The sequence below is a fragment of the Cyanistes caeruleus genome, chromosome 10 (assembly GCF_971803275.1).
Source record: "Cyanistes caeruleus chromosome 10, bCyaCae1.hap1.1, whole genome shotgun sequence".
Classification (NCBI taxonomy): Eukaryota; Metazoa; Chordata; class Aves; order Passeriformes; family Paridae; genus Cyanistes; species Cyanistes caeruleus.
The window spans coordinates 23,550,396-23,577,974 of NC_141710.1; the positions used below are offsets into that span (position 1 = coordinate 23,550,396).

The 27,579-nt window shown below is 49.4% G+C and overlaps 1 protein-coding gene across 5 annotated transcripts in view; it reads right to left on the bottom strand.

The window, feature by feature from the left end:
* Positions 1 to 806: 806 nt before the first annotated feature.
* The window catches only part of LOC111933286 (schwannomin-interacting protein 1), an 83,080-nt gene continuing 56,307 nt past the window's right edge, over positions 807 to 27,579 (bottom strand). For 3 of the 5 annotated variants that reach the window (XM_086843243.1, XM_086843245.1, XM_086843244.1), the window contains exons 6-11: positions 7,137 to 7,255; positions 4,868 to 4,985; positions 4,376 to 4,573; positions 3,369 to 3,492; positions 2,953 to 3,046; positions 807 to 1,450 (exon numbers count right to left, since the gene is read on the bottom strand). In XM_086843243.1, coding sequence (XP_086699369.1) covers positions 1,399 to 1,450; positions 2,953 to 3,046; positions 3,369 to 3,492; positions 4,376 to 4,573; positions 4,868 to 4,985; positions 7,137 to 7,255 — 705 coding nt within the window. In that variant the 3' untranslated portion in view covers positions 807 to 1,398. Of the gene's footprint in view, positions 1,451 to 2,952; positions 3,047 to 3,368; positions 3,493 to 4,375; positions 4,574 to 4,867; positions 4,986 to 7,136; positions 7,256 to 12,394; positions 12,624 to 20,210; positions 20,426 to 27,579 lie in introns of those variants that run through there. The other 2 variants (XM_086843246.1, XM_023932768.2) reach the window with 2 other exon arrangements.

Here is a 27,579-nt window from a genome sequence, read left to right on the forward strand (position 1 = left end):
CCATCCAATTGCTCCCCAAATTAAACCAAACCCCATCCCAGCCCCCAAACCCCTCCAAGGGCTCTTTCCAACCCTGCCCTTCCTGCAAAAACATAAAAAAGGGAGAAAAAAAATCTCATTTAATAAAAAAAAAGAGCTTTAATAAAAGCCATTCCTGGCAGGAGATGAAATTTTAATGCAGCTGAGGCTTTTTGCAAACACCCTGAATAAGTCATCAGGCAGAGCCCTGGCTGGGATGGATTTGCCCCCAAGGAAATGAGAATTAAAAGGTAAAAAGCTGCTGGGAGCACCAGGCTGGGCTGGCTGGGCTCTTCCAGCCTTAAATCCAATAAAAGAGGGATGGAGACAAATTTCTTTTGTCCCAGTGTCCCCTCCCCTACAGCCAGCACTCAGCTCTGAGCCTCTCCTGAAGGCAGGGGGAGGAATTCCAGATTTAATCCATTTAATTTGCTGCCAGTTTTTCACCACAGATTATTCTTTTCATTTCTAAAATTTCATTGAAATGTTCAGCCAGGACAAGGAAATATTAAAAAGCCCACCTGGGGTGTTGTGTTTGCTGCTTCCAACCATCACAAATAAAGATAAAGTGATAAAGAAGAATCTTTGAAGTCCATGTGAAACAGAATTAGGAACTTACAAATAAATTACTCCACAAACTCCCTCTCTTCTCTCAGTTTCGTGTGATCAGCAAGGCAAAAAAAAAAAACCCCAAAAAAAACCCCCCCAAAAAAAGGCTCTTTCTGGTGATGATAAATGACACATTCAGCTGGGAGGATTCACCCCCTTGGCAACAAACAGACGTGTCATAGGAAACAATGGTGGTAATTTTTATTTTACAGCTTTTTACAGAAAAAACTTCCAACTCTCTGCGCCCCAGCTCGTGTTAATAGCACACCTAAAAACGAATGTCAGGGAGAAAACATCCCCCAAAACGCTGAGAACTGAGGAAAATGTACAAATTACTGAAAGCTACGACGTCACTACGAGGCAGGCATGGATTTTTTTGTTGTTGTTGACTTGTATAGCACCGTCAAGAACAGGTTTTTTTATTTGAAAACTACAGTGAGGAATAAAAAAGTAGTCAATGGTAAAATATCATCCAACCCCCCCCAAAAAAAAAAAATCCTCTAAACAACCAAAAAAATAAAGTTAAACTACCCTCTCTTCTCACCCATGATTTATAATGTTATAAGTACTGTACAATTCTCTTTGTTTCTGGAATAATAATAACATTATTATTATTATTATTAATTAAAACGCCTGATATTTAGTGGCACGAGTAAAAAAATTAAAATAAATTAAGAAGCAAGAGGCCAATCACCAGACAGAAAGCTTCAGACATGGTCAATGAGCAGGAGTGGGACTCTGGAATTCCCTGGGCAGAGGCAGAGGAGGGATTCACTTGGCTGGCATCTTCTCTGCCAGGTGCTTCTGCTGGCTCTCGGCGTGCCTGGGGTGGGAAAGAAGGGCTTGTGAGAAAACAGCTTCACAGATTTTCTTTTTATAGAATTTAAAAGTTTAATTAAAAAGACAATTAGGAGATAAAAATAAAGTTTATAGATATGGCTGGGTGTCTCTGCATTCACCTCACTAACAAAGGATTGTCCCTTAAAAACAGACCCTTACTACATATCCATAAATTCTCATACATATTCAAACATTCTTCTTAAATTTTGGATGTTTCTTTGTTTAGTTTTTGACTCTCCCCCTTCCCAATAAATCAATCTTCTTGGATCCACCGAGTTTTACATTCCCTGATCACAGAAATGCAATAAATTCCTCCCCCAAAGCTCTGGTCATTGCTGTCCTCATCTGGATAAAATAATCTGAGAATGCAGGGAGGTCTCTAATTATCTTTTCCAGTCTTTGGGTTAAAAAAACAAAAATAGTTTTTATTTTAATACTATGTCATAGCTTAACATATGTATATTATACCACAAAGTTTCACCAATAACAGAAATAGAAGGAACTATATTAATACAGCAAAATTTTCCAATCTTATACATATCACATTCATTTTAATATTTGTGAAAAGCCAACAATATGGTATGTATCTATAACAGGATGTTATTCCCTGGGAAAAGATGGAAAACCCAACCCACCTGCCCCAGGAGGAGCTGGGAATTGTGTTTTCCCAGGGAAAAATGAGGTTTTTGTGGATCTCCTCCTGGCAGGAGGGCGGGTGAAAGGCCAGGGAAGCTCCTTTGGGCTTTCTCTAAACCCTGCAGTGGCTTGGAGAGAGAAAATCTGAGCTTTCCCCTCCTTTCCCACAGGGATGGCCAGCACTTTTACCCCCAGCATTCCCAAAAAATGCCATTTTATGGAGCTGCCAGGAACTGCAGGGAGGAAATCAAGCACTTCCCAGGGCAAAGGAGGAGAAGCTGGGGCAGGAGGTGGCACTGCCAGCTCCAGCTCCCATCCCAAACTTCCCCCTCTCCACTTGATCCTGGTTAATGCTTTGGTTTGGAGTCACAGTCCTGACAGACCCTGACAGCACCCAGGGCCTCTCCAGCTCCCCTCATCCCCAATCTTTACATTTCTGAATGAAATATTCAGAATATTTCTCAACATTTTCTATTTCTGAAGCCCATCCCTAATTATCCCAAAGGAAAATTCCTCCTGGGCCTCGCTGCCGGGGGATGGAGCCCTCAAGGGAACCTCCCTGGATCCTGCAGAGCTTTTTGTTTTATCAGACATCAAATATTAACATCCCAAAGCTCTCCTCCTTCTCCAGCCCTCCTGATGGCAAAGATCCCTCTCCAAGCTGGCCCTGGGCACTTCCAGCTGCTCTGGGAATTCCATTCCAGAGCCTCCCCACCCTCCCAGGGAACAATTCCTTCCCAATATCCCGGATGGCAAAAGCTTTATTCCCAAAATTCTGCTGGAGGAAAACCCCCAGGTGGTGCTGCTGGCAAAAAGGGAGCTGTGAGGAGAGAGAAATTCCATCCTCACCTGGTGAGATCCTCGATGTCCACCAGCATGGCATCCTGCTCCGTGTGCAGCTCGTCCCGGATCAGCAGCAGCTGCACCAGCTCCTCGTTCAAGCCTGACCCAGGGAAAAATGGGATCAGTTTGGGATGTCCTGGGGAATCCCAGCTTGGGATTTTCCCCACCAGGTTCCACATCCACAGGGTTTTTAAAAATCCCTGCAGGGTTGGACACCCTTTTCCATGAGGAATATTTTTATTTATCCCAGAGAGCTGTTCTTAATTAAGGGAGACAGACCCCAGAATAATTAACCCTTAATTGTTTAACAACTGAATATTCAATAATTATTTTAATATAGAGCATTAATTTCTTTTTAGATTAATTATTAATAATAATGACATAATTTATAAATGCTTAGGCCTTAATTAATTACCACTTACTTTCTATCTGTGAGTGAAGGTCATTGACTATCACCTGTAGCTGCCCAATGGTCATGTCCCTTAGGTCGGTGGGTTTTAAACTTCTCTTCATCAGGCATTCACTTATATGAGGCAAATGTGGCAGCTGGAAAGAAATATTCAATATTTTACTGCTTAATTCCAGTATTTTACTGTTTTCTTCCAATATTTTACTGTTTCCCTCCAATATTTTTCTGTTTCCTTCCCATTATTTCTGGTTCTGAGCAGTTTGTCCTCTCAGGTTTGCATTCCCCTCTCACAATGATTCCTCCAAGCGGATTGCAGCTGTCACCACCAAACCAGGATGGGAATATTTGCTGGAATTGTGGCTGAGGGTGATGGTGGCAGCCCTGGAGCGAGGCAGGAGAGCTCCAGGATGGGATGGAGAGGCTCCAGGCCAGAGGAGGAGCAGCCTGCAGCCTCCAGCATCTCATTCCCTGCTCCCAGAGCTGCTCCCAGAGACATTCCTGGAGGCTTTCCCTATTCCCAGCCTCTCCCAGAGGCATTCCTTGTTCCCAGAGCAATTCCTGGAGGCATTCCCTGCTCCCACAGCTGCTCCAGCATCTCATTCCCTGCTCCCAGAGCCACTCCCAGAGGCATTCCTTGTTCCCAGAGCAACTCCTGGAGGCATTCCCTGCTCCAGAGCTGCTCCCAGAGCCACTCCAGCATCTCATTCCCTGCTCCCAGAGCCATTCCCTGCTCCAGAGCTGCTCCCAGAGCCACTCCAGCATCTCATTCCCTGCTCCCAGAGCCATTCCCTGCTCCAGAGCTGCTCCCAGAGCCACTCCAGCATCTCATTCCCTGCTCCCAGAGCCATTCCCTGCTCCAGAGCTGCTCCCAGAGCCACTCCAGCATCTCATTCCCTGCTCCCAGAGCCATTCCCTGCTCCAGAGCTGCTCCCAGAGCCACTCCAGCATCTCATTCCCTGCTCCCAGAGCCATTCCCTGCTCCAGTGGGGTCACCCCGCTGTCTGTCCCGGTCTCTCTCACCAGATCCGCTACCGGCGACTTCTTCCTGTTCTGCTTCTCCACCTCCACCTGCATCTTGGCCATGGGCTTTGCCATAGCCAGGGCCATCTTGGCCTCAGCCTGGAGCTTCTTCTGCCTGCTGAGGAAATCCATGTCCTCCAGAGACTCCGACTCCTCCTCCGTCGTGTCCCGGTCCGAGTAGGACGAGCTCTGCTTGCTCTGGGGAAGCAAAGAAGCCACAGCGGAGTTGGACCTAATCCTGTGCTTTTTATCCTACAGAAACTGGGAAGGGCATGGAGTTATTTCTGATCTTAATCCATGGGATTGTCTTGAAAAATCAGAGTGAGCTTAAAAATCAGAGAGACTTTAAAAATCAGAGTGAGTTTACAAATCAGAGAGACTTTAAAAATCAGAGTGAGTTTACAAATCAGAGAGACTTTAAAAATCAGAGTGATTCCCAGCTGGACCTCCTTTGGAGGGAGGGAAGGAGGGAAGGAGGGATCCCAGACCCACCAGGGGTGACAGGGGTGTGTCCAGGCTGGTCTCTGTCTTGCTGTCATCGCCGTCGCTGTCCTTGTCACTGCCGCTGTCGTTGACAAAGCAGATCTGCAGGTTCATCCCGCTCTGCAGCCTGGGGGGACACGGAGAGCTGGCACTGACATGTCCCAGGGCTGGCAGTGCCACCATCCCTGCAGTGTCACCATCCCTGCAGTGCCACCATCCCCTCTGTGTCACCATCCCCTCACTGTCACCATCCCCTCACTGTCACCATCCCTGCAGTGCCACCATCCCCTCAGTGCCACCATCCCTGCAGTGTCACCATCCCCTCTGTGCCACCATCCCCTCCCTGTCACCATCCCTGCAGTGCCACCATCCCCTCACTGTCACCATCCCCTCACTGTCACCATCCCCTCTGTGCCACCATCCCTGCAGTGTCACCATCCCCTCTGTGCCACCATCCCCTCTGTGCCACCATCCCCTCACTGTCACCATCCCTGCAGTGTCACCATCCCCACACTGTCACCATCCCCTCAGTGTCACCATCACCTCACTGTCACCATCCCCTCACTGTCACCATCCCCTCAGTGCCACCATCCCTGCAGTGCCACCGTCCCTGCACTGTCACCATCCCCTCAGTGCCACCACTATTTATTTTATATTTTTATTTAAAGAATAAAAAATGAAAGAGTCATGCATAAGGCTATAAATAGCATACATGTCAATATAAAATCTATAAAAAACAATAAAAGGTATGGAACATATTATATAAAAAACTATAAAAATTATTTACAGATAAAGAATAAATTGATTAACCCCAGCCACATTCCCCTCCCCAGGAATGATTTTTCTCTGGATGCAGAGAAATCCAGGACTCTGTTCCCCTGATCCAGGATCAGGGAATCCCAGTGCAGACCCTGAGAGATCCCAATCCATCCCCACATCCCGTTATTCCTCATTCCCAGTGTGGGAAACAGCCAACTCCTGTTTTCCATTGATTTCTGTGCAGTTCATTAGTTACTATTACCACAAAATAAACAGAATTAATAACTGTTTATTCACGAAGGTGATGAGATCCTGGTGAGGAAACTCCGGCTGCCACATCCCTGGAATTTTTCCAGGCCAGCCTGGGCAGGGTTTGGAGCAAACTGGGACAGTGGAACAGTCCCTGCCCGTGGAGAGGGAATTGGATGAGCTTTAAGGTCCCTCCCAAGACAAGCATTCCGTGATCCCACTCTGTAATTACAGAGAAAAACACGGAATAACGTCCTGCAAATGTTCCTGCAGGTCCCGGAACAGGGAATGCTCTTCCTGGATTATAAATATTAACAACCACCAAATCCTTCAGGCACAGCTGGCAATTTCTGGGGGCACAGCTGCCAAACCCTGATGAGCTGCGTTAATTAGAGCCGTGCTCTAATTACCAGACAGCAGCTCCTGGTTCAGCTGTAACTACACACAGCAAAGCTGTTTTCCCTTTCAAATGAGCCGCAGCTCAATTTAATTCCACAACTGCACCTCTCCCCTGGATTCCTCCTGGATTTCTGCCTCCCTAAACCTCCTTTCTTCTCCCAGTCCATGGCAACAGGTAGAGCTTCACTCCCAGCACGGGAGGTGTTTGATTCTTCCCCAGTGTGTTCCACCCAGCTGAACACAACCAGGAATTTCTGGAGTGTATTTGATGTGAAAACCTTAAAAATCCAAGGGAGGAATCCACGTGCAGCTCCAGGGATGGAGCCGTGTCTGGAATCAGAGCTCCTGGAAGTGGAGGGGAGGCAGGAAGGCACATTAAAGCTTATTTTGTCCATCCTCTGGTGCTTCCTGAGCATTAATCACTTTCCCAATCGTTAATCACAATTCCAGAATCATGGAGGTTGGAATTCCCAAATGGTTTGGGTTGGAAGGGACCTTAAAGCCCATCCATGGCAGGGACAACTCCCACTGTCCCAGGCTGCTCCAAACCCCACCCAGCCCGGCCTTGGGCACTGCCAGGGATCCAGGGGCAGCCCCAGCTGTTCCAAACCATAAATGAAAACCTGAAGGAAAACCTAACTTGGAAAACTTCCTCTCCTTTATCCCCTCAACATCCCAGGTTTGCTGCCCAGCGTTCAGGGAGTGTTTCCCCGTGCCACCGATGAACATTCACACCACACATGGGCATCAGATGTGGTTCTGAACACGGAAAATTCCGGAATATGACTGGGAGCAAAGGGTGAGGGACGATCCTGGATTGTCCCACCGGGGAGATCTCCCACTTCCCGGCTGGTTTTGGGCTCTGGCTTACCGGGAGGACAGGCTGGGCTTGCCGCTCTTGCTGCAGCTCGTGTAGAGCCCGGGGCCATCGTCGAAGAAACTGCCCAGAGCCAACTTCTGCCGGATGGACTCCCGCTCATTCTTCTGGGCCTGCAGGGACAGACAGACAGCATGAGGGTCTGGGACAGACAGACAGGAGGAGGATCCAGGATAGACAGGGAGGGATGAATTCTGGGAAGGGACAGGGATGCATGGATGGATGGATGGATGGATGGATGGATGGATGGAGGATGGATGGATGGATGGATGGATGATGGATGGATGGATGATGGATGGATGGATGGATGGATGGATGGATGGATGGACAGATGGATGATGGATGGATGGATGGATGGATGGACGGATGGATGATGGATGGATGGATGGATGGATGGATGGATGATGGATGGATGGATGATGGATGGATGATGGATGGATGGATGGATGGATGGATGGATGGATGGACAGATGGATGATGGATGGATGGATGGATGGATGGACGGATGGATGATGGATGGATGGATGGATGGATGGATGATGGATGGATGGATGATGGATGGATGATGGATGGATGGATGGATGGATGGATGATGGATGGATGGATGATGGATGGATGATGGATGGATGGATGGATGGATGGATGATGGATGGATGGATGGATGGATGGATGGATGATGGATGGATGGATGGATGGATGGATGGATGAATGGATGGATGGATGGATGGATGGATGATGGATGGATGGATGATGGATGGATGATGGATGGATGGATGGATGGATGGATGATGGATGGATGGATGGATGGATGGATGGATGGATGGATGATGGATGGATGGATGATGGATGATGGATGGATGGATGGATAGATGGATGGATGGATGGATGATGGATGGATGGATGGATGGATGGATGGATGGATGGATGGATGGATGAAGATCCAGGAAGGGACAGGGATGGATGAAGATCTGGGAAAGGACTGGGATGGATGAAGATCCAGGAAGGGACAGGCATGGATGAACTCCAGGCCAGGCACAGGAAGGGGGTTTGTCCCAGCAGCCCCACCAAGCTCAGCAGGTCCAGCGTCTCCCAAACATTCCACACCAGGGACAGGCACCGAGCACATCCCGCTGGGAATCCCCAGGCTCTCTCCACATGGAATCAGCCTGGCTTGGCCTGGAAAGGATCTCCAAGGTCATCTGCTCCCAGCCTGAACTCTGACAGACATATCCTGATATATTCCCCAATTTCTGTACCTACATCCACACACAGACACCTCCAGCAGCAGCTTCTGCCTCCCTGGGCAGCTTCCAAAAATCCCAAAAATTCCAAAATTTCCCACAAAAATCCCTCTCCTGACAGAGGGCTCAGGGATGGACCCTGAACCATTGTCATCAAATTATCCCCGGGTTTAAAAATGTAAATATAAATAAGAAAATAACTAAAATATAAATATAAATATGAACATAACAAAAATAAAAATATAAATATAAGCACAAATATAAACATAAATGTGAATATAAATATAAATATAAATATAAATATAAATATAAATATAAATATAAATATAAATATAAATATAAATATAAATATAAATATAAATATAAATATAAATGCTTTAAAATAGCAATCAACAAAACTATTTGCAATGAATCCCTGATCAGTAACTGTGTAATCAAATCTCAGATCAGAATTCAAAATCTCAGATCAGAATTCAGAATATAAGTATAAATATAAATATAAATATAAATATAAATATAAATATAAATATAAATATAAATATAAATATAAATATAAATATAAATATAAATATAAATATAAATATAAATATAAATATAAATGCTTTAAAATAGCAATCAACAAAATTATTTGCAATGAATCCCTGATCAGTAACTGTGTAATCAATGTTCAATAAATGCAAATCTCAGATCAGAATTCAAAATCTCAGATCAGAATTCAGAATATAAATATAAATATAAATATAAATATAAATTCAAATGTCAGATCTGGATTCAGAATCTCAGATCAGAATTCAGAATGTATATGTAAATAGAAATAGAAATAGAAATTCAAATGTCAGATCTGGATTCAGAATCTCCCCCAGTCTGTCACTAACGGGTCATGTGCCAATGCTGACAACAAATTCAGGATGTTATTGATGGAAGGAACACTTGGAAAGCCTCAAATTTTTAATTCTAAAATAGCACTTAATAGCCAATGCAGAGAACACAACACAAGGAAACGGAGCAGGCAAGGCTGGGCTGCTTCCATGGGGTGAATTCATGGAATTGTGCTTCCCATATCCCACCTCAGGAAAAATAAAACCCCTTTTTGTACAAGGAAGTGTGACAAAACACAAATTATTCACCCAAAATAACTAATGATTTCATTTCAGCTCCAGTACTGATTATACACATTATTACCTTGCATTTAAATTGTCAATCCCTTACCAAAACCATCCATTTATAACCTCACTCCTTTTATTTCAAATGCCATAAATAATAAAAATAAACCCCACGGCACCAAGCGGTACCGAGTTTTTGGGTTGAGCTCCAGGTTTCTCAAGTTTTCAATAATCAATACCTCAATCACGTGGAAATTTAGGATTAAAACCATCCAGAGCTGCTGGGGAAGGCAGAACAGGGAAAATAAAATAAGGAAAAATGAGCAAGGAGAGTTTTTGAATGAACTGGAAGCAGAAGGAGGGAGGTTGGTGCCAGCTCCTTGTGCCCATCCTTGCACCAATATTCCACCAAATCCTGGAAATTTCTCCTTTCCCAGCTCAGGTGATCCTGTCCCACATCTTCCCATCTAAATCTGATTTTCCTCGTGCTCCAAGTGAAATCCAGCTCCCACAGCACGTCCCCACCTCCACTGCAGCTGGGACCTCTCGTCCTCAGAGCATCCCCACCCCTCCCTGGGCACCAAAAGCTGCTCCTTTCCCATTAAACCCGGGCAGAATTAGACATTTTCCCTCCTTTCTGACCGATCTATCTCTCCAGATCTGTTTGAATTTTGCTGTTTCCCACTGCTCCCAGGCTGACACCTGCACATTTAATCAATGTGCAATTTGTTTTCTCCAGCAGGTCATTACTGAGGATTCTCAATAACTCTGCTCCCAGGACTGAGCTGGGAATATCCCATTTTCCAAGCCATAAGCCATAAAGAAATCCAGAATCCTATTTGTTATTATAAAATGGGGAGCAGTTACTAAGAAATAAAATACACCTGAGGGAGCTGGACTTCAGGTTTTGGATAAATTACCTGACAGCTGAGCTCAAAATCCAGAGCTGGGTATGGAAAAATATAAATGGAGAAGGGAAACAGCAAGGAAGGTTTGGACTATTGAATATTCTGACTTGGTATAGAAGGAATAATGGCTCATACCTCAAAATGCAAAGATAATTCCAAGGAAAACATAACCCCGTGGTACCTGAATGTGTATTTTGGCACTGACTCAAAAAATAAAAGTATTTCTGCTCTGTGCAGAGCTGAGGACAATTCAGTTCTCACAATGGTTTTAAACAAAAACTGCTGTTGATTTTTAAGGGGAAAACAAAACAATCCAGGGCGGATGTTTTCCTTCTTCCCCTTGACCTTCCCTCTCGGAAGGGCAGCAGGAGCCCGGGAATGAGAACGGTGTCCAGCCTGCCTGGGGCTGCTCCAGGGAAAAGCCAACACCTCACAGGATCCTGGAATGGTGTGGGTTGGAAGGGACCTTAAAGCTCATCCCATTCCCTAAAGCTCATCCCATTCCCTAAAGCTCATCCCATTCCCTGCAATGGGGACACTTCCCACTGTCCCAGGCTGCTCCAAGCCCCAGTGTCCAATGGCCAGGGATGCAGGGACAGCCACAGCTGCTCTGGGAATTCCATCCCAGGGAACAATTCCTGCCCAAAATCCCATCCATCCCTGCCCTCTGGCACTGGGAGCCATTCCCTGGCTCCTGTCCCTCCATCCCTTGTCCCCAGTCCCTCTCCAGCTCTCCTGGACCCCCTTCAGGCCCTGCCAGGGGCTCTGAGCTCTCCCTGGAGCTTCTCCTCTCCAGGTGAGCACCCCCAGCTCTCCCAGCCAGGCTCCAGAGGGGCTCCAGCCCTTGGAGCAGCTCCGGGGCTCCTCTGGACTCTCTCCAGCAGCTCCAGATCCTCCTGGATCTGTTCTGCTGACAGAAGCACTGAGACACTGGGAAGGATCACTGGGACACTGGGAAGGAGCACTGGGACACTGGGAAGGAGCACTGGGACACTGGGAAGGAGCACTGGGACACTGGACAGGAGCACTGGGACACTGGACAGGATCACTGGGACACTGGACAGGAGCACTGGGACACAGGGAAGGAGCACTGGGACACTGGGCAGGATCACTGGGACACTGGGAAGGAGCACTGGGACACTGGGAAGGAGCACTGGGACACTGGGAAGGAGCACTGGGACACTGGACAGGATCACTGGGACACTGGACAGGATCACTGGGACACTGGGAGGGAGCACTGGGACACTGGGAAGGATCACTGGGACACTGGGAAGGATCACTGGGACACTGGGAGGGAGCACTGGGACACTGGGAGGGAGCACTGGGACACTGGACAGGAGCACTGGGACACTGGGAGGGAGCACTGGGTCACTGGGAGGGATCACTGGGACACTGGGCAGGATCACTGGGACACTGGACAGGAGCACTGGGACACTGGACAGGATCACTGGGACACTGGACAGGAGCACTGGGACACTGGGAGGGAGCACTGGGACACTGGACAGGATCACTGGGACACTGGGAGGGAGCACTGGGACACTGGGAGGGAGCACTGGGACACTGGGCCAGGCCACCAGGGCTATTTTTGCCCGGCTCTGTCACTTCCAGCCCCAGCCCAGGACTATATTTAAATTCCCAGAGCCATTCCAGTCTCTCATTTTATCTCTGCACAACACCAGGGCTATTCTGGGATTTCCAAACCATGCAGGATCACAGAAAACGTGGATTTATCTCCTTTTTCCTTCCTGGGGTAAATGCAAACCCAAGTCAAACTTTTCGAGCCACGTCCCAAAATACCTTAAAATCCCGGGCTTTTCCAGTTAGGAGAAAGCTTTTGCAAACTTCTCCTGATGTTTTATCATGGGGAAACAGGGAAATGAGGAGCAAGGTTTGCCCTGCGGCAGCACTTTAAAAATCCCTGGATTCCCGCAGCATTCCCGCAGCATTCCCCGCTGTGCTGGCACACAAAAGCTCCTTTCTGTCCCTTTTTGTCCCTTTACCTTTTTATAGCTGGCCTCCCCGGGCGGCGGGGCCGCTTTCCCGATGATGTCACCCATTCCATCATCCCGGTCCATGTCCCCGGCTCCCGGCTCGCTCCCGGGACATCTCACTCCTCCCCTGCCTTCCCAGCCGCCACCATGGCACGGAGGGCTCGCTCCCCTTCTCCTCGCTTCCCAGCACCGGGATGCTTTCCCCGGCTGGCCCGGAGCACCTTGCTTTTCCCAAATAAAGTCAGGGATCCGCAGGGAGCCAAGGCTGGGAACCGCGTCCTTCTCCAGCCGCTGCCAGCGCCGGATAAAAATAACCCCGGGGCTCCAGCGGCTCCAAGGGCAGGAAAAATCCCGGTGTCTGATGTCAAAATCCCCGGCGGTGCTGCCGGGCAGGGAGCAAGGAGCTCTGTCCTTCCCGGGGCTGCTCCCCAGGGAAGTGTTCCCAGTGAATTCCCTGGATCCATCGCAGGAGCGCAGCAATGGGAGCTTTTACTCCACTTTTATTCCGTTCCAGATGGAATTTGATGCAAAACCCACCTGAAAGGACCGCGTGGAGCTGTTCCCTGGCTAAATCGGCTTTTCCAGGCGCAAAAAGTCCTGGATTTATTGGAATTAACCAATCCCTGTGGGTGTGGAGAGCCTGGGGATCCCCAAAAATTCCATCCTGGCTCCTGGGGGGTTCACAGCCTGCAAACCTGGAGCTTGCAGCTCCTGCCTCCAGCACTCCTGCCTGGAGACCCGGGCATCCCAAGGGCAGCGCTGACCCCTTCCCACCCAAATCCTGCTCCATCCCTGCGAGATCCCATCCCAGAGGGACAGCTTTGTCCGGATCAGCCGCAGGGAGAGGCAGAGCTCATGCCCAGGGCAGGAATTCCCAAAAGGAATCCTTGGGAAAATGGAATTATGTCACAATTTCTCCCCAAAGTCTGGCTCAACAGCAAGAAAAATCCTGATTTTTGATGCAACACCAAAAATTATTTATATTATATTATATTATATTATATTATATTATATTATATTATATTATATTATATTATATTATATTATATTATATTATATTATATTATATTATATTATATTATATTATATTATATTATATTATATTACATTACATTACATTACATTACATTACATTGTATTGTATTGTATTGTATTGTATTATATTATATCATATCATATCATATTATATCATATCATATCATATTATATCATATCATATCATATTATATCATATCATATTATATTATATTATATTACTTTACATTATATTGCATTACATTACATTACATTATATCATATTTTATCATATTTTATCATATTATATAATATTATTTCTTATTATATCATATTATATCATATTATATCATATTATTTAATATTTAAATATATTATATTTATTATAGATAAATATATTGTATTTATTATAGATAAACATATTATATTTATTATAGATAAATAATTTTAATTGCCCTATGATGTTTAATGAGATATCCAAGCCATGCCAACACCATCCCACCCCAAATGCAAATTCCAGGGAAATTCCCAGCTCTAACAACACCCAAGCATGAACCTACTCCAAATTTTCAGGGCAAAACCAGCAATAATAAAAGTTTCATCCCATTTTTGTCCTGATGGTGCTTTGCAACTGCAATTCCCAAATGAAACCAAGTCGTTCTCTGGACATTTCCTGATTTTCAGTCCCCCCCTGCCGCTGACTCATTGTGTCCTTTCCTGCTGTGCCTAAATCCACTTCCTCTCCCAGCTGAGGATGGATCCTGGCACAATAAATCCCAAATAAATCCCTCAGGCTTAATAAATAAATAAATAAATAAATATAATAGCCATTATAAAATAATAATAATAATAATAATAATAATAATAATAATAATAATAATAATAATAATAATAATAATAATAATAATAGTATTCCCAAATGAATCCCAGAGGAAGGATGTGGTGGCCAGGAGCAGGGGCTGGGGCTGAGCCTGGCGTTTGTCACCTGCCTTGTGACAATCCCTGTCCCCTCCCCGCTCCTGCAAAGTGACACCAAAGCCACCCCCGAGGGGAGGAAGTGACACAACCCTAAAAATAGAAATAAATAAATCTATTCCACCCTTGTCAGCCAGGGGTTTGAGGATGTTTTTATCCCCATCCCAGCTCTGCCCTGCCCTGCTGGGATGCTCCAGGGGCAATCCCAGAGCTGATCCCACAGAGCTGAGCCAGTCTCCAGGGAAAATCCTGCATCCAGGAGCTGTTCCAGGCCCCGGGAGAAACCCCAAACCTGGCTCAGAACACAGCTGGGAGCTGCTGGAACCATGGCTGGGCACATCTGGGGCCCTCCTCAGTGCCAGGACCTGCTCCCTTGGGATGGAAAAGGTCGCTTGAAATCCGGGATATCAAAAAGAAAATGAATTTTGGGATTGTCTCAGCACAGGAACCAAATCCTTTGGTGGTCACCCCTTCCCCAAGGGCTGCCTGACCCACAGCCACCATCAGCCTCTGCTTGGAGCATCCCAAAAAAAAGGAATCCATGCTGTCCCCAGTGCCTGAGGAACGCTGATCCCACTCCCTCTCTCCATGTGCCGGAGGGGGAAGAGCCTGATTTCCTTTTTCCAGCAGGAAGGAAAAGCTCAGAGCCCCAAAATCTGGAGCAGGTCAGCTTGGGGATCCCTGGGATGGGAGCACACGGAGCCAGCAGCACCAGGAACGCCGGGATGGGCATGGAAGTGGTGAAATCATCCCTGAGTGAGGCGAGGAAAGAGGGCACGGCGAGTTTGGGGTGCTTGGAACACCCCTCGGTGGCTCAAGGACAAGAAAGCAGCAAAATTCCCCTTTCCTGAGCTTCAAAGCATTGCTGGAGTCAGTGAAATCCCCCTCAGGGCTGGGGTGTACTCCAGAGGGAGAGGAATTCCCAGCTCCTGCTGGGATCAGCTCCCAAACACCCCTGGATCCCAAGGGAGGAGAGGATCCCCCTGAATTCCCAGCAGAGTTCAAGGAAAACCCTCCAAGCTCCCAAAATCATGGCCATGGAGCACTCTGGGGATTGAGGAAAATTCCAGGATCTTGGAATCTCAAGTTGCCAGAACTATCAGGGAGAGATTCTTTACAAGAGGATGGGGTGACAGGACAAGGGGAAACGGTTTTAAACTTGTTTAAGAGTTTAAACTTAAAAAAAAAAAAATTTAAACTGAAAAGAGAGCATGGATGGATGGGATAGAGGGAAGGAATTCCTCCCTGGGAGGGTGGGAAAGCCCTGGGATGGATCCCTGGCAGCATCCAAAGCCAGCTTGGATGGGGCTTGGAGCAGCCTGGGGTAGCAGGAGGTGTCCCTGCCCATCAGGATGGGTTTTAAGGCCCCTTTCAATCCAAATTATTTTGTCATTCCGTGATTCCACCCCACACAACGTTGTTTTTATCACAAATGTTGGAATCAACCTCTCCCACCAGTCCCTACCCAGAGCACAAGGCATTTGCAAGTCTGTAAAATTTGGGGATGAGCTGACACCAAGGCCTCCCCCTGGTGAAGCTTCCCTGAGCTTTGGCACACTCCAAGTGCTTTTCCAGAGCCTTTTTTTGGGATCTCAGTCCGAACAAGGCCTCAGAGCTCCCTGACAAAGGCTCTGGTTCATTGTCAGGGCTGTGGGACGTGTGGCAGTGGCACGGAGCCTCCTCAGCTGGGCCAGCCTGGAGCATTCTCCGTGGCCACCAGGCCTGGCCAGCAGCTCTCCAGCTTTTCCACACCGGATTTTCATGGAATTGGAGCTTTTCCCCAAGGCTTGTCCCTTGGAGTTACATTTTGCCACCAGAATTTGCACTGGAAATTAAAAAATTTAAAGGAAAAGGCGATGTCAGCTGATTTCTGGAGCCTCCAAACCCCTCTGGGATCAAACCAAAGAAATCTCCTGAAGTCTCCAGTTCATTTCATTTCTTTAAGGAGCACTTTGTATTTCGAGCTTGTGAATTTTATGGATGAATTCTGGGGTTCACTGGGATCCTGGGGGGGTTTCCAGGCTCTCCTGGTTCACCCCTGGGGCCTGACACAGGGTGTGCCAACAATTCCCTCTCAAAAACAGCCAAACCAAGCCAATCCCAACTCCTGGACACATCCCACATCCCAGAAAAACCCACAGATCCGAGCCTGTGGCTCCACCACACCCCCTGCCCCACCTCAGAGATGATTTCTAAGCCAATAAAATCTCTTTTCTCCTCAGATCTCTTTTCCTTTTTAATTTTCCTCGCACGTGTGGAGCCTGGAACCATCTCCAGAGCGACCCTGCTGCCAGCAGATAGCTCAGCCCCTGCCTGCTGCCAAAACACCCAGCCAAATCCTGTTCCCAGGGGCAACTGGGAGCCTCCTGCCTCAGCCACGGGCTGCCCCTGAATTCTCTGCTTTTCACCAGAAATTTAAATTTAAAAAAATTTAAATTTAAGAAATTTAAATTTAAAAAAATTAAATTTAAAAATCCGTGGTTTAGACGCGTCACCCGCTCGTACAGCGAGGGTAAAAAGCACGGATTAAAGCAGGAAGAGGCTGAGGATCCCAGCAGTGCTCCATGGATCTGTCAGGCCCTGCTGAAAATACAGATTTACAAAGCAAACTGAAGGCCTGTCTGAGGTTGAGGGCCAGTAAAGCCCAGCTGAACCACACAGCAGAATAAAAGCTTTATTTCCGGCCTAAAGCCTGGATTTGCACGCTGGATTTTTATTCCATGTGGGCTCAGGAGCTCACAAAACATTCCTCAGTGGGCACCAGCCACGGTTTTCCTGGTCACACTGCAGGAGGAATTGTGGAGCCCGAAATAAAATGTTTGATCTAGGGAAATAAATTGGAATAAATAAGAAAAGAAGCATAATCAAGAGAGAAATTCATGGCACAGAGAGTGCCAGCATCCAGCCTGATTCCAGGATGCACCCATGGAAAAGATGGCAGGTGCTGGGGGCCTCCAGACCGTGGAAATTCCAGCCTAAATTCAAGGAATTCACTTGCAAACCTCAGGAGCCAGGCTGCACTGACAGCCCAGTTCTGGGGGGTTTGAGGCAGGAATGGAACACGACAGGAATTTCCTCCTCTTCCTCTTCCTCCTTCCTGCCCCACTCCCAGCTCCCTCCCTGCCATGCCTTTGGTGACCTGGGCCCAGCAGAGTTTTCCTGCTGGAATTCTTCCCAACCAAACCATTCTGGAGCGTTCCCAAGCACTGATTTGTTCCTCTCTTTGATTTATTTTCAGTTTAACAGCTCCAAATAAAAAAGGGGGTGTGAGGAAGGAGCAGAGATTAAACGGTGCCACCAAAATCCCATCACTGCTGGATTCCAGCGTGATCCCAAATCCCGGGATCCACAAAAGGATTAAAACCCGGCCTTTGGGTTAATGGGGTTGGGAGGGGGCTGGGTTGTTCCTAATCTCTGCAGCGCCCTAGCAAGGTCTGGAAACAGATTTACATGGAAAATATGTTTCCCTGGATTTTTTTTTCCTTGGGATTTGCGTGGTTTCTGGCTGGTTTCCCTCTAATTTTTATGGGTTTGGAGGAGAGGAAGCGATCCATGAACAAGCAGGGGGTGGAAGCAGGGAAAGGCGGCAGAGCTGTCGCAGTAACTCCCAGGGATTTTGGCCAGGCCTGTGCCGCATCATCATCACCATCATCACCATCACCATCATCATCATCATCATCACCATCATCCCACCCCCCGGAGCCGCTTCCAGCCGGGAAACAATGCCCAACCTTTAACCCCTGAGCTCCTGAGTATGCTGGGAAAACATCCGCTGCTCCCAAACAATGGCACCATTATTTATCCCGGCTGTCCAGAGCAACAGGCTCAGAGTGCAGGGAAACCAAAAGGCTGGAGAAAAAAAAAAGAATAATAACAAAAAATAACCCAAAAAAATTTAAAAATCCACCCGGGATATTTTTATTTTTTTTTTTCCAAATGGGTTAAAAAATGGGATTTCACTTCCAGAATTGCTCAGGTGAAAATATTCCGTGGAAAATCATCTCAGCTCCTCTCTGTTTGGTATCGCCTCCCTTCGTGAGGGATTGTGCAGCTGAGATATTTTGTTGGAAAACACGGCCTGAAGTTGGAATTAAACACGGGAATGGAGGGAAAACAAGGATGGGGAGCTGGCCTGGGCAAGGCCCTGCTTGCTGAGGGTCCAGCTCTGGGAATGGTTGGGAATGAGGGATTTCCAAAACAGCCTCACTCAACGTAGGCAGAGGCATTTCTCAGCATCGCCGTGCCAGAGGGACAGATGTTGGTGCATTTAATAATCCACCGGTGCCCCTAAATGTGCCACTGAGCCCCTAAATGTGCCATCAAGCCTCTAAATGTGCCATCGAGCCCCTAAATGTGCCACTGAGCCCCTAAATGTGCCACTGAGCCCCTAAATGTGCCACTGAGCCCCTAAATGTGCCATCGAGCCCCTAAATGTGCCACTGAGCCCCTAAATGTGCCACTGAGCCCCTAAATGTGCCACTGAGCCCCTAAATGTGCCATCGAGCCCCTAAATGTGCCACTGAGCCCCTAAATGTGCCATCGAGCCCCTAAATGTGCCACTGAGCCCCTAAATGTGGCACTGAGCCCCTAAATGTGCCACTGAGCCCCTAACTGTGCCACTGAGCCCCTAAATGTGTCACCGATCCCGCAGGGAGCTGCTGCCCGTGCAGGTGCACCCACAGCGCCCATCCTCTCTTCAGAGAGAAATGAAACCCCAAACGCAGCCCAGCCCCCAATTCCTCAGGAAAACAATCCTGGTGCTCCCCAAACACGGGGACCCCCGGGGGTCCCCCCCATCCGCGCTCCCTGCGGAACCGGGAGCAGCCCGCAGCCTGGGAATCACCGGCCCGCACTCGCAGAAATGTGGGAAGCGCAGGAAATGCTCTTAAAAAAGACATCCCTGAGCTGCGGCAGCTCCGGGAAGGCGATCCCGCGGCTCTCCGGATTCCAGGGAGAGCTTTTATCCCGGCAGGAAGGCAGCGGGATGCGGGCAGAGGGATGCGGGCAGAGGGATGCGGGCAGAGGGATGCGGGCAGAGGGATGCGGGCAGGGGGATGCGGGCAGGGGGATGCGGGCAGAGGGATGCAGGCAGAGGGATGCAGGCAGAGGGATGCGGGCAGAGGGATGCAGGCAGAGGGATGCAGGCAGAGGGAGGATGCAGGCAGGGGGATGCGGGCAGAGGGATGCGGGCAGGGGGATGCGGGCAGAGGGATGCGGGCAGAGGGATGCGGGCAGCGCATCCCCGGCCCCGCTGCGCCTCCGAGCATCACATGGCGAGCACAAAAGCCCCGGGGCTGCTCTGCCTGCCGAGCCCCGGGGTGCTCAGAGCGATCCCCGGATGCTCGGAGAGAACCCCGAGATACCCGGTACGAAACCCCGGGATGCTCGGAGCGAACCCCGGGGTGCTCGGTGCGAAACCCGCGATGCTCGGTATGAACCCCGCGGTGCTCGGAGAGAACCCCCCGATGCTCGGTGCGAACCCCGGGATGCTGGTACGAACCCCGAGATGCTCGGAGCGAACCCCGGATGCTCGGAGCGGATCCCCGGATGCTCCGAGCGAACCCCGGGCTGCTCGGTGCGAAACCCCGGGATGCTCGGTACGAACCCCGCGATGCTCGGAGAGAACCCCGGGGTGCTGGTACGACCCCCGGGATGCCCGGAGCGGATCCCCGGATGCCCGGAGCGGATCCCCGGATGCTCGGAGCGAGACCGGAGCAGCGGCCCCGCGCTGCCGCAGCCGCATGGGGGGCACAGAGCGGGGCTGGGGCTGCCCGGGGCTGCCCGGGGCTGCCCGGAGCTGCCCGGGGCTGGGGGCCAGGCCGCGCTCGCCCCTTACCTGGTAGGAGCAATTTTCCTGGTGAACCATCTCGGAGCATCATCCGCTGCTGCCGCCCCGCCGGCAGCGCCCGCAGCCCCGCCGGGGGAGGAGGAGGAGGCTGGGGAGGAGGAGGCTGATGGGGAGAAGGCAGCAGCAGCAGCAGGAGGAGGAGGAGGCAGCCAGGGAAGATGGATGCGGCCGCGCTGCTCCGCCTGCGCAGCGGCCCCGGGAGCGCGGGGGGGCCGGGGCCGCCTCCGCCCGCTCCGCGCTGGGCTCCGGGCGGGGCCGCTGCGGCCGCGCTCCTCTCCAGAAGGGGGAAAAAACCCCTGGAACGCCAGGCCGGGCACGGGGAGGCTCCCCCCGTGTCCCCCTCTGCCCCGGCCAGGCTGCGGCAGCCGCAGGTCCGGGTCCCCCGAGCCCCCGGCACCGCCCGGCCGGGGATGGAGCGCGGTACCCAAAAGCTGCCAGCCCTGGAAAAACAACTCCCGACACCTTCCTTGTGCCTGCTGCCTCGGGAATCCCGAGCGGGAGTTTCTGGGAGGGGCTGTGCCCTACATTCCCGGTTATTTTTGCCTCCTGGCGGCGGCGGGGAGGGAGCGGAGCTCGGCCGGGGACGCGGGGACAGGGCCCGGCTTGGATATCCGGGAAAATTCCGGCGCTGGAGGGTGGGTTAGGCGTGGGAAGGGGCTGCCCGAGCAATCGCATCCCCGGAAAGGCTGGAGAAACGAGTGGAATGGGGAATGTGGTGCAGTGAGCGCTGGGGGATCCTGGAGCAGAGCCCGACCACAACACGAATCCCCCCGGCCTCCTTTCCCCGAGTTTCCCTGGCTGCGGCTGGAGGTGAAGACACACTAAATCCCATTTCCAGTGCTTCTTTTGTCTGGACACAGCTCATCCAAGGGGCACTAAAGCACCCAGACAGCGGCAGGCTGGGCTCACCCCATGCCCTGTGCAATCCCAGGCAGAAATTCCATGCCTTCCCTCTTTTCCTTCGGCAAACAGGGATTTATCCTGCTCCTAGGCCCAGCTGTTCAGCCATTCACATGACTGAAATGCAGGAACACTTGCTCAGGGCAGCTCGGATTTGATTCCCCCACACCAGATGTGCCTCTAGAAAAAAAAAAAAAATAAAGGGCTTTGTGGGATCATCACCCTGGCCCAGCTTTCCCAGCTTCCCACCAGCACAGACAGGCTGGAGCAGCTGGGGGAGGATGGATGGAGAATCCCTGGAGTCCCCCAGACCCTCATTCCCACTGCTTTCTCTTCCCTGCAGCGAAGAGCTTGAAAAAAAAAATAAATAAAGGTGCTTCATGAAAAAAAGAATTAAAGAATTAATATATTCTGCATAAATTTTTAAGAGAGGGTGAAGTCATCCTTGGTTTTTCCTGGATCTGCAGAGAATCCCGTTCAAGCAGACATCAGAATAAAGATTGATCCAAATAAAGCATCCCCACTCTGCCATTCCCTGTGTAACCTTGGCTTTGTTTGGAGAAGGATCTGTGGCAAGCTAAAAGCGGCTCCATGCCTTCCAGAAACTCAAATTCCATTAATCCTGAGCCTCATGAGGAAAATTCCCAATTCCCCCCCTCATTCCAGCGCTGACCCCAAAGCTCGGTGCCAACCTCCCCATTGCCAGGGCTGGAGCGGATCCCCCAGGATCCAACAGCTTTTCCCTTTGGAAAAACGATCCCAGAGAGAGCCACCTGCTCCAGGCAGGCTCTTCCCCCCAGGCCACGGAGGTGGAAAAGGCCAGGAATTATCCTCAGCCTCTGGATTTGCTCCCCTGCATTCCCCGGCAGGAACGAGGTGGGCAGGTAATGATTAAAGCTGAGAGGGATTAAACGGAGGGAAAGGCTCCTGGCACTTTTCCAGCTGGGTCAGCGGGAAGCGATGCTCTGGGATGAAGGATGAACACAGCCTGCTGCTTTCCATGGAGCCACAATCCAGTGGGAAGCTCCTGGGAGCCCCACCAGCCCCTTCCCAGCTGGGAAAAGAAATCCAGGGGGTGCTTGTCCTGCGTGGTTTGCGTTTCTTCACGAGGCACTCCCTGATTTAAGGTGTCTGACAGCACTTGGGAGATGATCCAGACAAGTTTTCCCGAAGCTTTCCCCAAAACCAGCTTTGGATTAGGAATGTGCAGCTCAGAATTCCCTGGAGAAATCTCCAGAGGGTCCCACTGGGGTGAAACCCTTCCCTCCAGACCCCTCCAGGGCCGGTCCAGAGGGATTTTGGGAAGGTGCTGCTCCGGACAGGGACTGTCCTGGAGGTGAGCTGGGCACCAGGAATGAGCCAGACCCGATTCCTGCGTGTCCACAGAACCTCAGGACACCGGGAATTCAATCCCATGGCACAGGCAGCACAGCCCTGCCCACGGACACGAACTCAGCTTTACCCAACACTCAAATTCTTCCAGGGAAACAATGGAATTTCTTTAATTATTCCTGTGCAGAAGGAGGAAACACCTGGTATCCCAAATTCTGGGGGAAAAGAGGGAATTTCTGCTTCTGGGCTTGTATTTTGAGGATTTTTTTTTTGCCCCCTGGCACATCCCAAGCCTTGTCCCTCTCCAGCTGGCAGAGAATTCCCAGGTTTTCTGCTTTCCCTGGCTGCCCCAGCTCCAAGGAAATCATTAACAGGGCGGAGGGAGGAGCACAGGGAGGTTATCGGCTCTCCCATCCTCATTCCCGCTGGGAAAAAAAAAACTCCTTCAAAGGAATAAAAGCGGGCAGGGAAGGCGATCCCTCCCATTCCCCGTGCCGGGAACCGAGGGAGGGAGGGAAGGGAAGGGAAGGATCCCGGATTATTACTCCCAGCAAAGCCACATCCAGCCTTTTTCCCGACGTTTTTGGCATTTCCCACTCTCACACACATTGATTTTTACACACTCGTGTCATGCACAAACCTTTGGAATGGGAAAAAGCAGGAGAGGCACCAAAGCAGCCCAGAATTCCTGCTGGGAACACCAGGAAATGTTTTCCTGCCCAGAGCCATTCCCAGAAGGGCCTTATCAAGTGGGAAGGTTTATTTTCCAGGCTGGTGTTGGCCAACCCACCCGGCTGATACAAAAGCCAGGCTCAATTAATGTTGGTTTTGTTTTAATCCCAAAATAAATAGGCGGCTGGAGCGCGGGGCAGGTGAAAATCAGGGAGGAGTTCAAGACTTGGGAATGTTTTGTCTCAGTTTTCAGAGAATTGAGGGATCGTGGAATGGTTTGGTTTGGAAGGAATTGAAAACCCATCCAGCCCCAGCCCTGGGCAGGGACATTTTCCCCTATTCCAGGATGCTCCAAGCCCCAGGACACTGCCAGGGATCCAGGGGAATCCTTGGGAAAATCCATTTCAGTGCGTCCCCACCCTGCCAGGGAACAATTCCTGCCCAAGATCCCATCCATCCCCGGGAGCCATTCCCTGGGTCCTGTCCCTCCATCCCTTCTGCCCAGTCCTGGAGCCCCTTCAGGCCCTGGAGGGGGCTCTGAGCTCTCCCTGGATCCTTCCCTTCTCCAGGGGAACATTCCCAGCTCTCCCTGGATCCTTCCCTTCTCCAGGGGAACATTCCCAGCTCTCCCAGCCCGGCTCCAGCCCTGGAGCAGCTCCCTGGAATCCTCAGGGAAAACCCCCAGCAGAGGGAGAGCCGGGGAACAAACCCCAGCACTCCAGGATGCTCCTGCTGGGCTCCCAAAGGCTTGGATGGAAGCAGGAATTACATCCAGCATCCCGGGATTTCAGCTCTATTTGCTGATGATTTCCTGGGAATGAGGGATTTAGCTCCTCTTTAAGCCCAGCTAAAGCTTTCCCTGCGTTTAAATCCAGCAAGAAAAATAAAGAAAAAAGCGATTATTTTTAATCAGTTAATACTCGACATCTGCTTGGAAAGGGGAGTATTTGTTTGGATTACATCCATGGATAATGCTCTGCACTATTCCTTTTTTATTGAGGGAAGATGATGCCGAGGGGTTTTCCCTCATTTTGGATGTGTTCCTCTGCTCCAGGTGGGAATAAACCCCCAACAGGTTCAGGACCCAATGTCCTTCCCTCTTCCACGCCTTTTTTCTTTCCCTGGAATTTTCTGGGAGTCCTTTACAAGCAGCACCTTTACAACCCCACCTGAAGCACCAGAGATGATTTGGGATAAAAACACACAACCCAAGCAGGATTTCCCCTTCCCAAAAACCCTGGAGCAGAAGGATACAGCAATTCCCCATCCTGATTCCTCCCATGTCAAAGCCTTCACAGGGAATTGCAGGGACTCATTTAAACCACCCAAGTATTTATAACTCTCCAGTGATATAAAAGCCACCAAACATATGGAAAACAAGCAGATTTTTCCATGGAAGCCATCCAGGAAGGCTCAGTGGTACCACACTGATTTCATTTTCAGTTGGACAATTTCTAAAGCTGGATCAGAAGTGCTCAAAAGGGAATTTTGAGGAGCTCTGATGGTGAGGTCTGAGCCCACCAAGGATTCACTGCTGGGAACGGAGAAGGGAAGGATCCAGGGAAAACTCAGAGCCCCCTCCAGGGCCTAAAGAGGCCCCAGGAGAGCTGGAGAGGGATTTGGGACAAGGGATGGAGGGACAGGACACAGGGAATGGCTCCCAGTGCCAGAGGTTAAATGGGATACTGGGAAGAAATTCTTCCCTGTGAGGATGGTGAGGCCCTGGGATGGATTTTCCCAAGGATTCACCATCTCTGGAAGCTTCCAAGCCCAGGCTGGACAGGGTTTGGAGCAATCTGGGATGGTTGGAGGTGTCCCTGTGGCAGGGATTGGGGTTGGATAACCTTTCAATTCCCTCCCACTCAAAGCATTCCCTGTCTGCAGCAATTTATCTCCAGCACTTCAGGAGTGTGAGGAGACAGCACAGAAAAGCTCCAGCTGCCTCCTTGCAATTTGATTTATTTCTATTGTTGGGAACAAACAGTTCTTCTGGAAATGCAGCATTCCCAGTGAGCAGAATCTATGGAGAACACCAGCTTTTCAGCAGGAAAAATCACTTTTTATCTGAGCATCAATAAATTCACATATTCCTCGCTCTGCAGCACAATTTGGGAGAGGATTTGTAGCAAATCCCATCAGCTCCAAACGATTTTCCCCACTTTTGGCTGGCACACACAGGCAGTGCAGACCTGACATTCCCAGAAAACACAGGGATGGGGCTGGCTGGGATCTGAACCCAAATGAAACCTCACCCAAGGCAGAGCAGGGCCAGCTGTTCCCCCAGAATTGTCATTCCCTGAGGATCACAGAGTGTCCCAGGCTGGAGCAGCTGTGCCCGAGCTCCTCCCTGTGCCAGGAGCGTCCTGGCACCGCCAGCCGGGACATCCACACGGAATTCCAGGGATCCAACTCTGCCTCCAAATCCCATTTTCTGCTCCAAGCTGGGCTGGATTGATGGATGCTGGCAGCAGCAGGATGCACCCATCCACTCCCAAAGCCAGCTGGGAAAGATTCCCTGAGTTTCAGCTGTTTCTGGGTTGATCCAGAATAAACCAAAATCACTAAAAGTGACCCATAAGTGACACCCTCATCTGATCTCTGCTAAGATTTAGGAGGAGTTTTTATCAGCCCTGCTCAAATCCATGGGAAGCATCTCCAGGTTTGTCCAGCTGAGTTTCCCTATCCCTCCTCTCCCATTCATTTGGTTCATTTTCATTTTTCCAATAAATTTATAGAATTTACAAAATTTAAAATTTTAAATTAAAAATTGAAATAATTTTGCTATATTTGAAAAGAGATTTGAAAAATACAAAATTTCCCCCTCAGCCCCATTAAAAGAGCAGCAGGGAGAGGAATTAATGGATTTTTCCAAGAGAGGAAAAATGGTCCAAACAAAGGATTTTCCCTGAGGATGAAGGACAGGGTGGGACAGCAGGAATTATTTGGAAACCTTGCTGGATTGGGAGCACAAACAGAAAATCCATGTCCCCTAATCAACACTTAAGTTACTGGTCTGGGGAATATTTCTGGATGGAATATGAAGCCCTTGGAATTGTGGCAAAATCCCTGGAATTGCAGGCTGAGGGAAGCCCAAGCTGATTTAAACCCAGGGCATTCATTAATTAATTAGTCCTGAGTGTGGCATATCCGGCGTGCTGCACCTGCATTCAGCCAGCAACAAAAATCTAGTTATTAATTATAAATAAAGCACTGAGCCAGAGGGCAAAATCTGGGAATGAGGATGGGATTATCCCACTGCTCTCACTTCCAGCCCATCCATCCTTTTCTATTCCCTTTGTGCTTTCTGGTGGGAACAGCCGAGAGGCCTCATTTCTTTATGGCTTTATTTTGTAATTTTAATTGCAAAAGAGGTGGCAAAAGCCCAGGACTGGGACTTGCAGGCTGAAAAAATAAACACAGCACGTTACAAAGTGGATGTGGAATGAAAAATTGGGTTTTTAAACACAGCCAAACATCAAAAATAGGAATATTCTGAGCCAAACAGGTGACAGCAGCGGCCTTTAAATGCCTCCTCAAAAAAGGAATGACTTTGCAGGGACAAATCTTCCTCTGAGTCATGGTCAGGACAAAAATAGAAGGGGATTTTTCCCTCAGCTCTGAAGGCTGATGCCCAGAACTCCAAAGTTTTTGGCAGAAATCCACTCTTTTGGAGGGGGCTTAATCCAAATCCGAGAGGTTCAGACCCTGCTGGGATCAGGGATTTTGGGAAGGATGGAGCAAGCACAGGTTGATTTTTTGTGGCTGGATAAACGTGGGTGCAGCGCACCAGACACACTCAGGATTAATTCATTAATGAATGCCCTGGATTTAAATCAGCTCTGTCCTCTCTGTCTGCACAGCCAGCCTGCAATTCCAGGGATTTTGCCACAATTCCAAGGGCTTCATATTCCATCCAGAAATGGCTTTTGGCCCCAGACCAGGAAGTTAATGGTTGCTAAGGAGAGGATGTGGGATTTCTCTACCTGCTCCCACCCCAGTGACATTTCCATAGAATCCCTGCTCTGGTTTCAGGCTAATTTTCAATTTCCAGCCTTTAAAAAGTGTGTGTAAAGATGATTTTTTGGAGTTTGTCTCCCGACCCCAGGGTGACTGGGAGAAAGGGAAAAAAGGAATCCTCTTGTCTGGAGCTGTCTGGGTCACAAAGGTGATTCCTCTTCACTGCCAGCTCCAAAAACAATTCCCTCAGGGATGAGAAATCCCATTCCTGCCTGCTCTGGACAAGCACTGAGGGTGCAGACTCAGTATTTCCAATAAGCCAGGGCAGACACAGCGAGCAGGAGGCTGGAAAAAGCTAAAAATAACGGGATAAGCAAGGGTGGATCCCAGCTGAGCCTCATTAGTCATGGAGCGAGGGAGCTGCTGGTGGCACAGCAGCACCATATAAGAGCAAGAAAACAAGCCTGGCCTCTTAAATCTCCTTTTTTTCTACCTC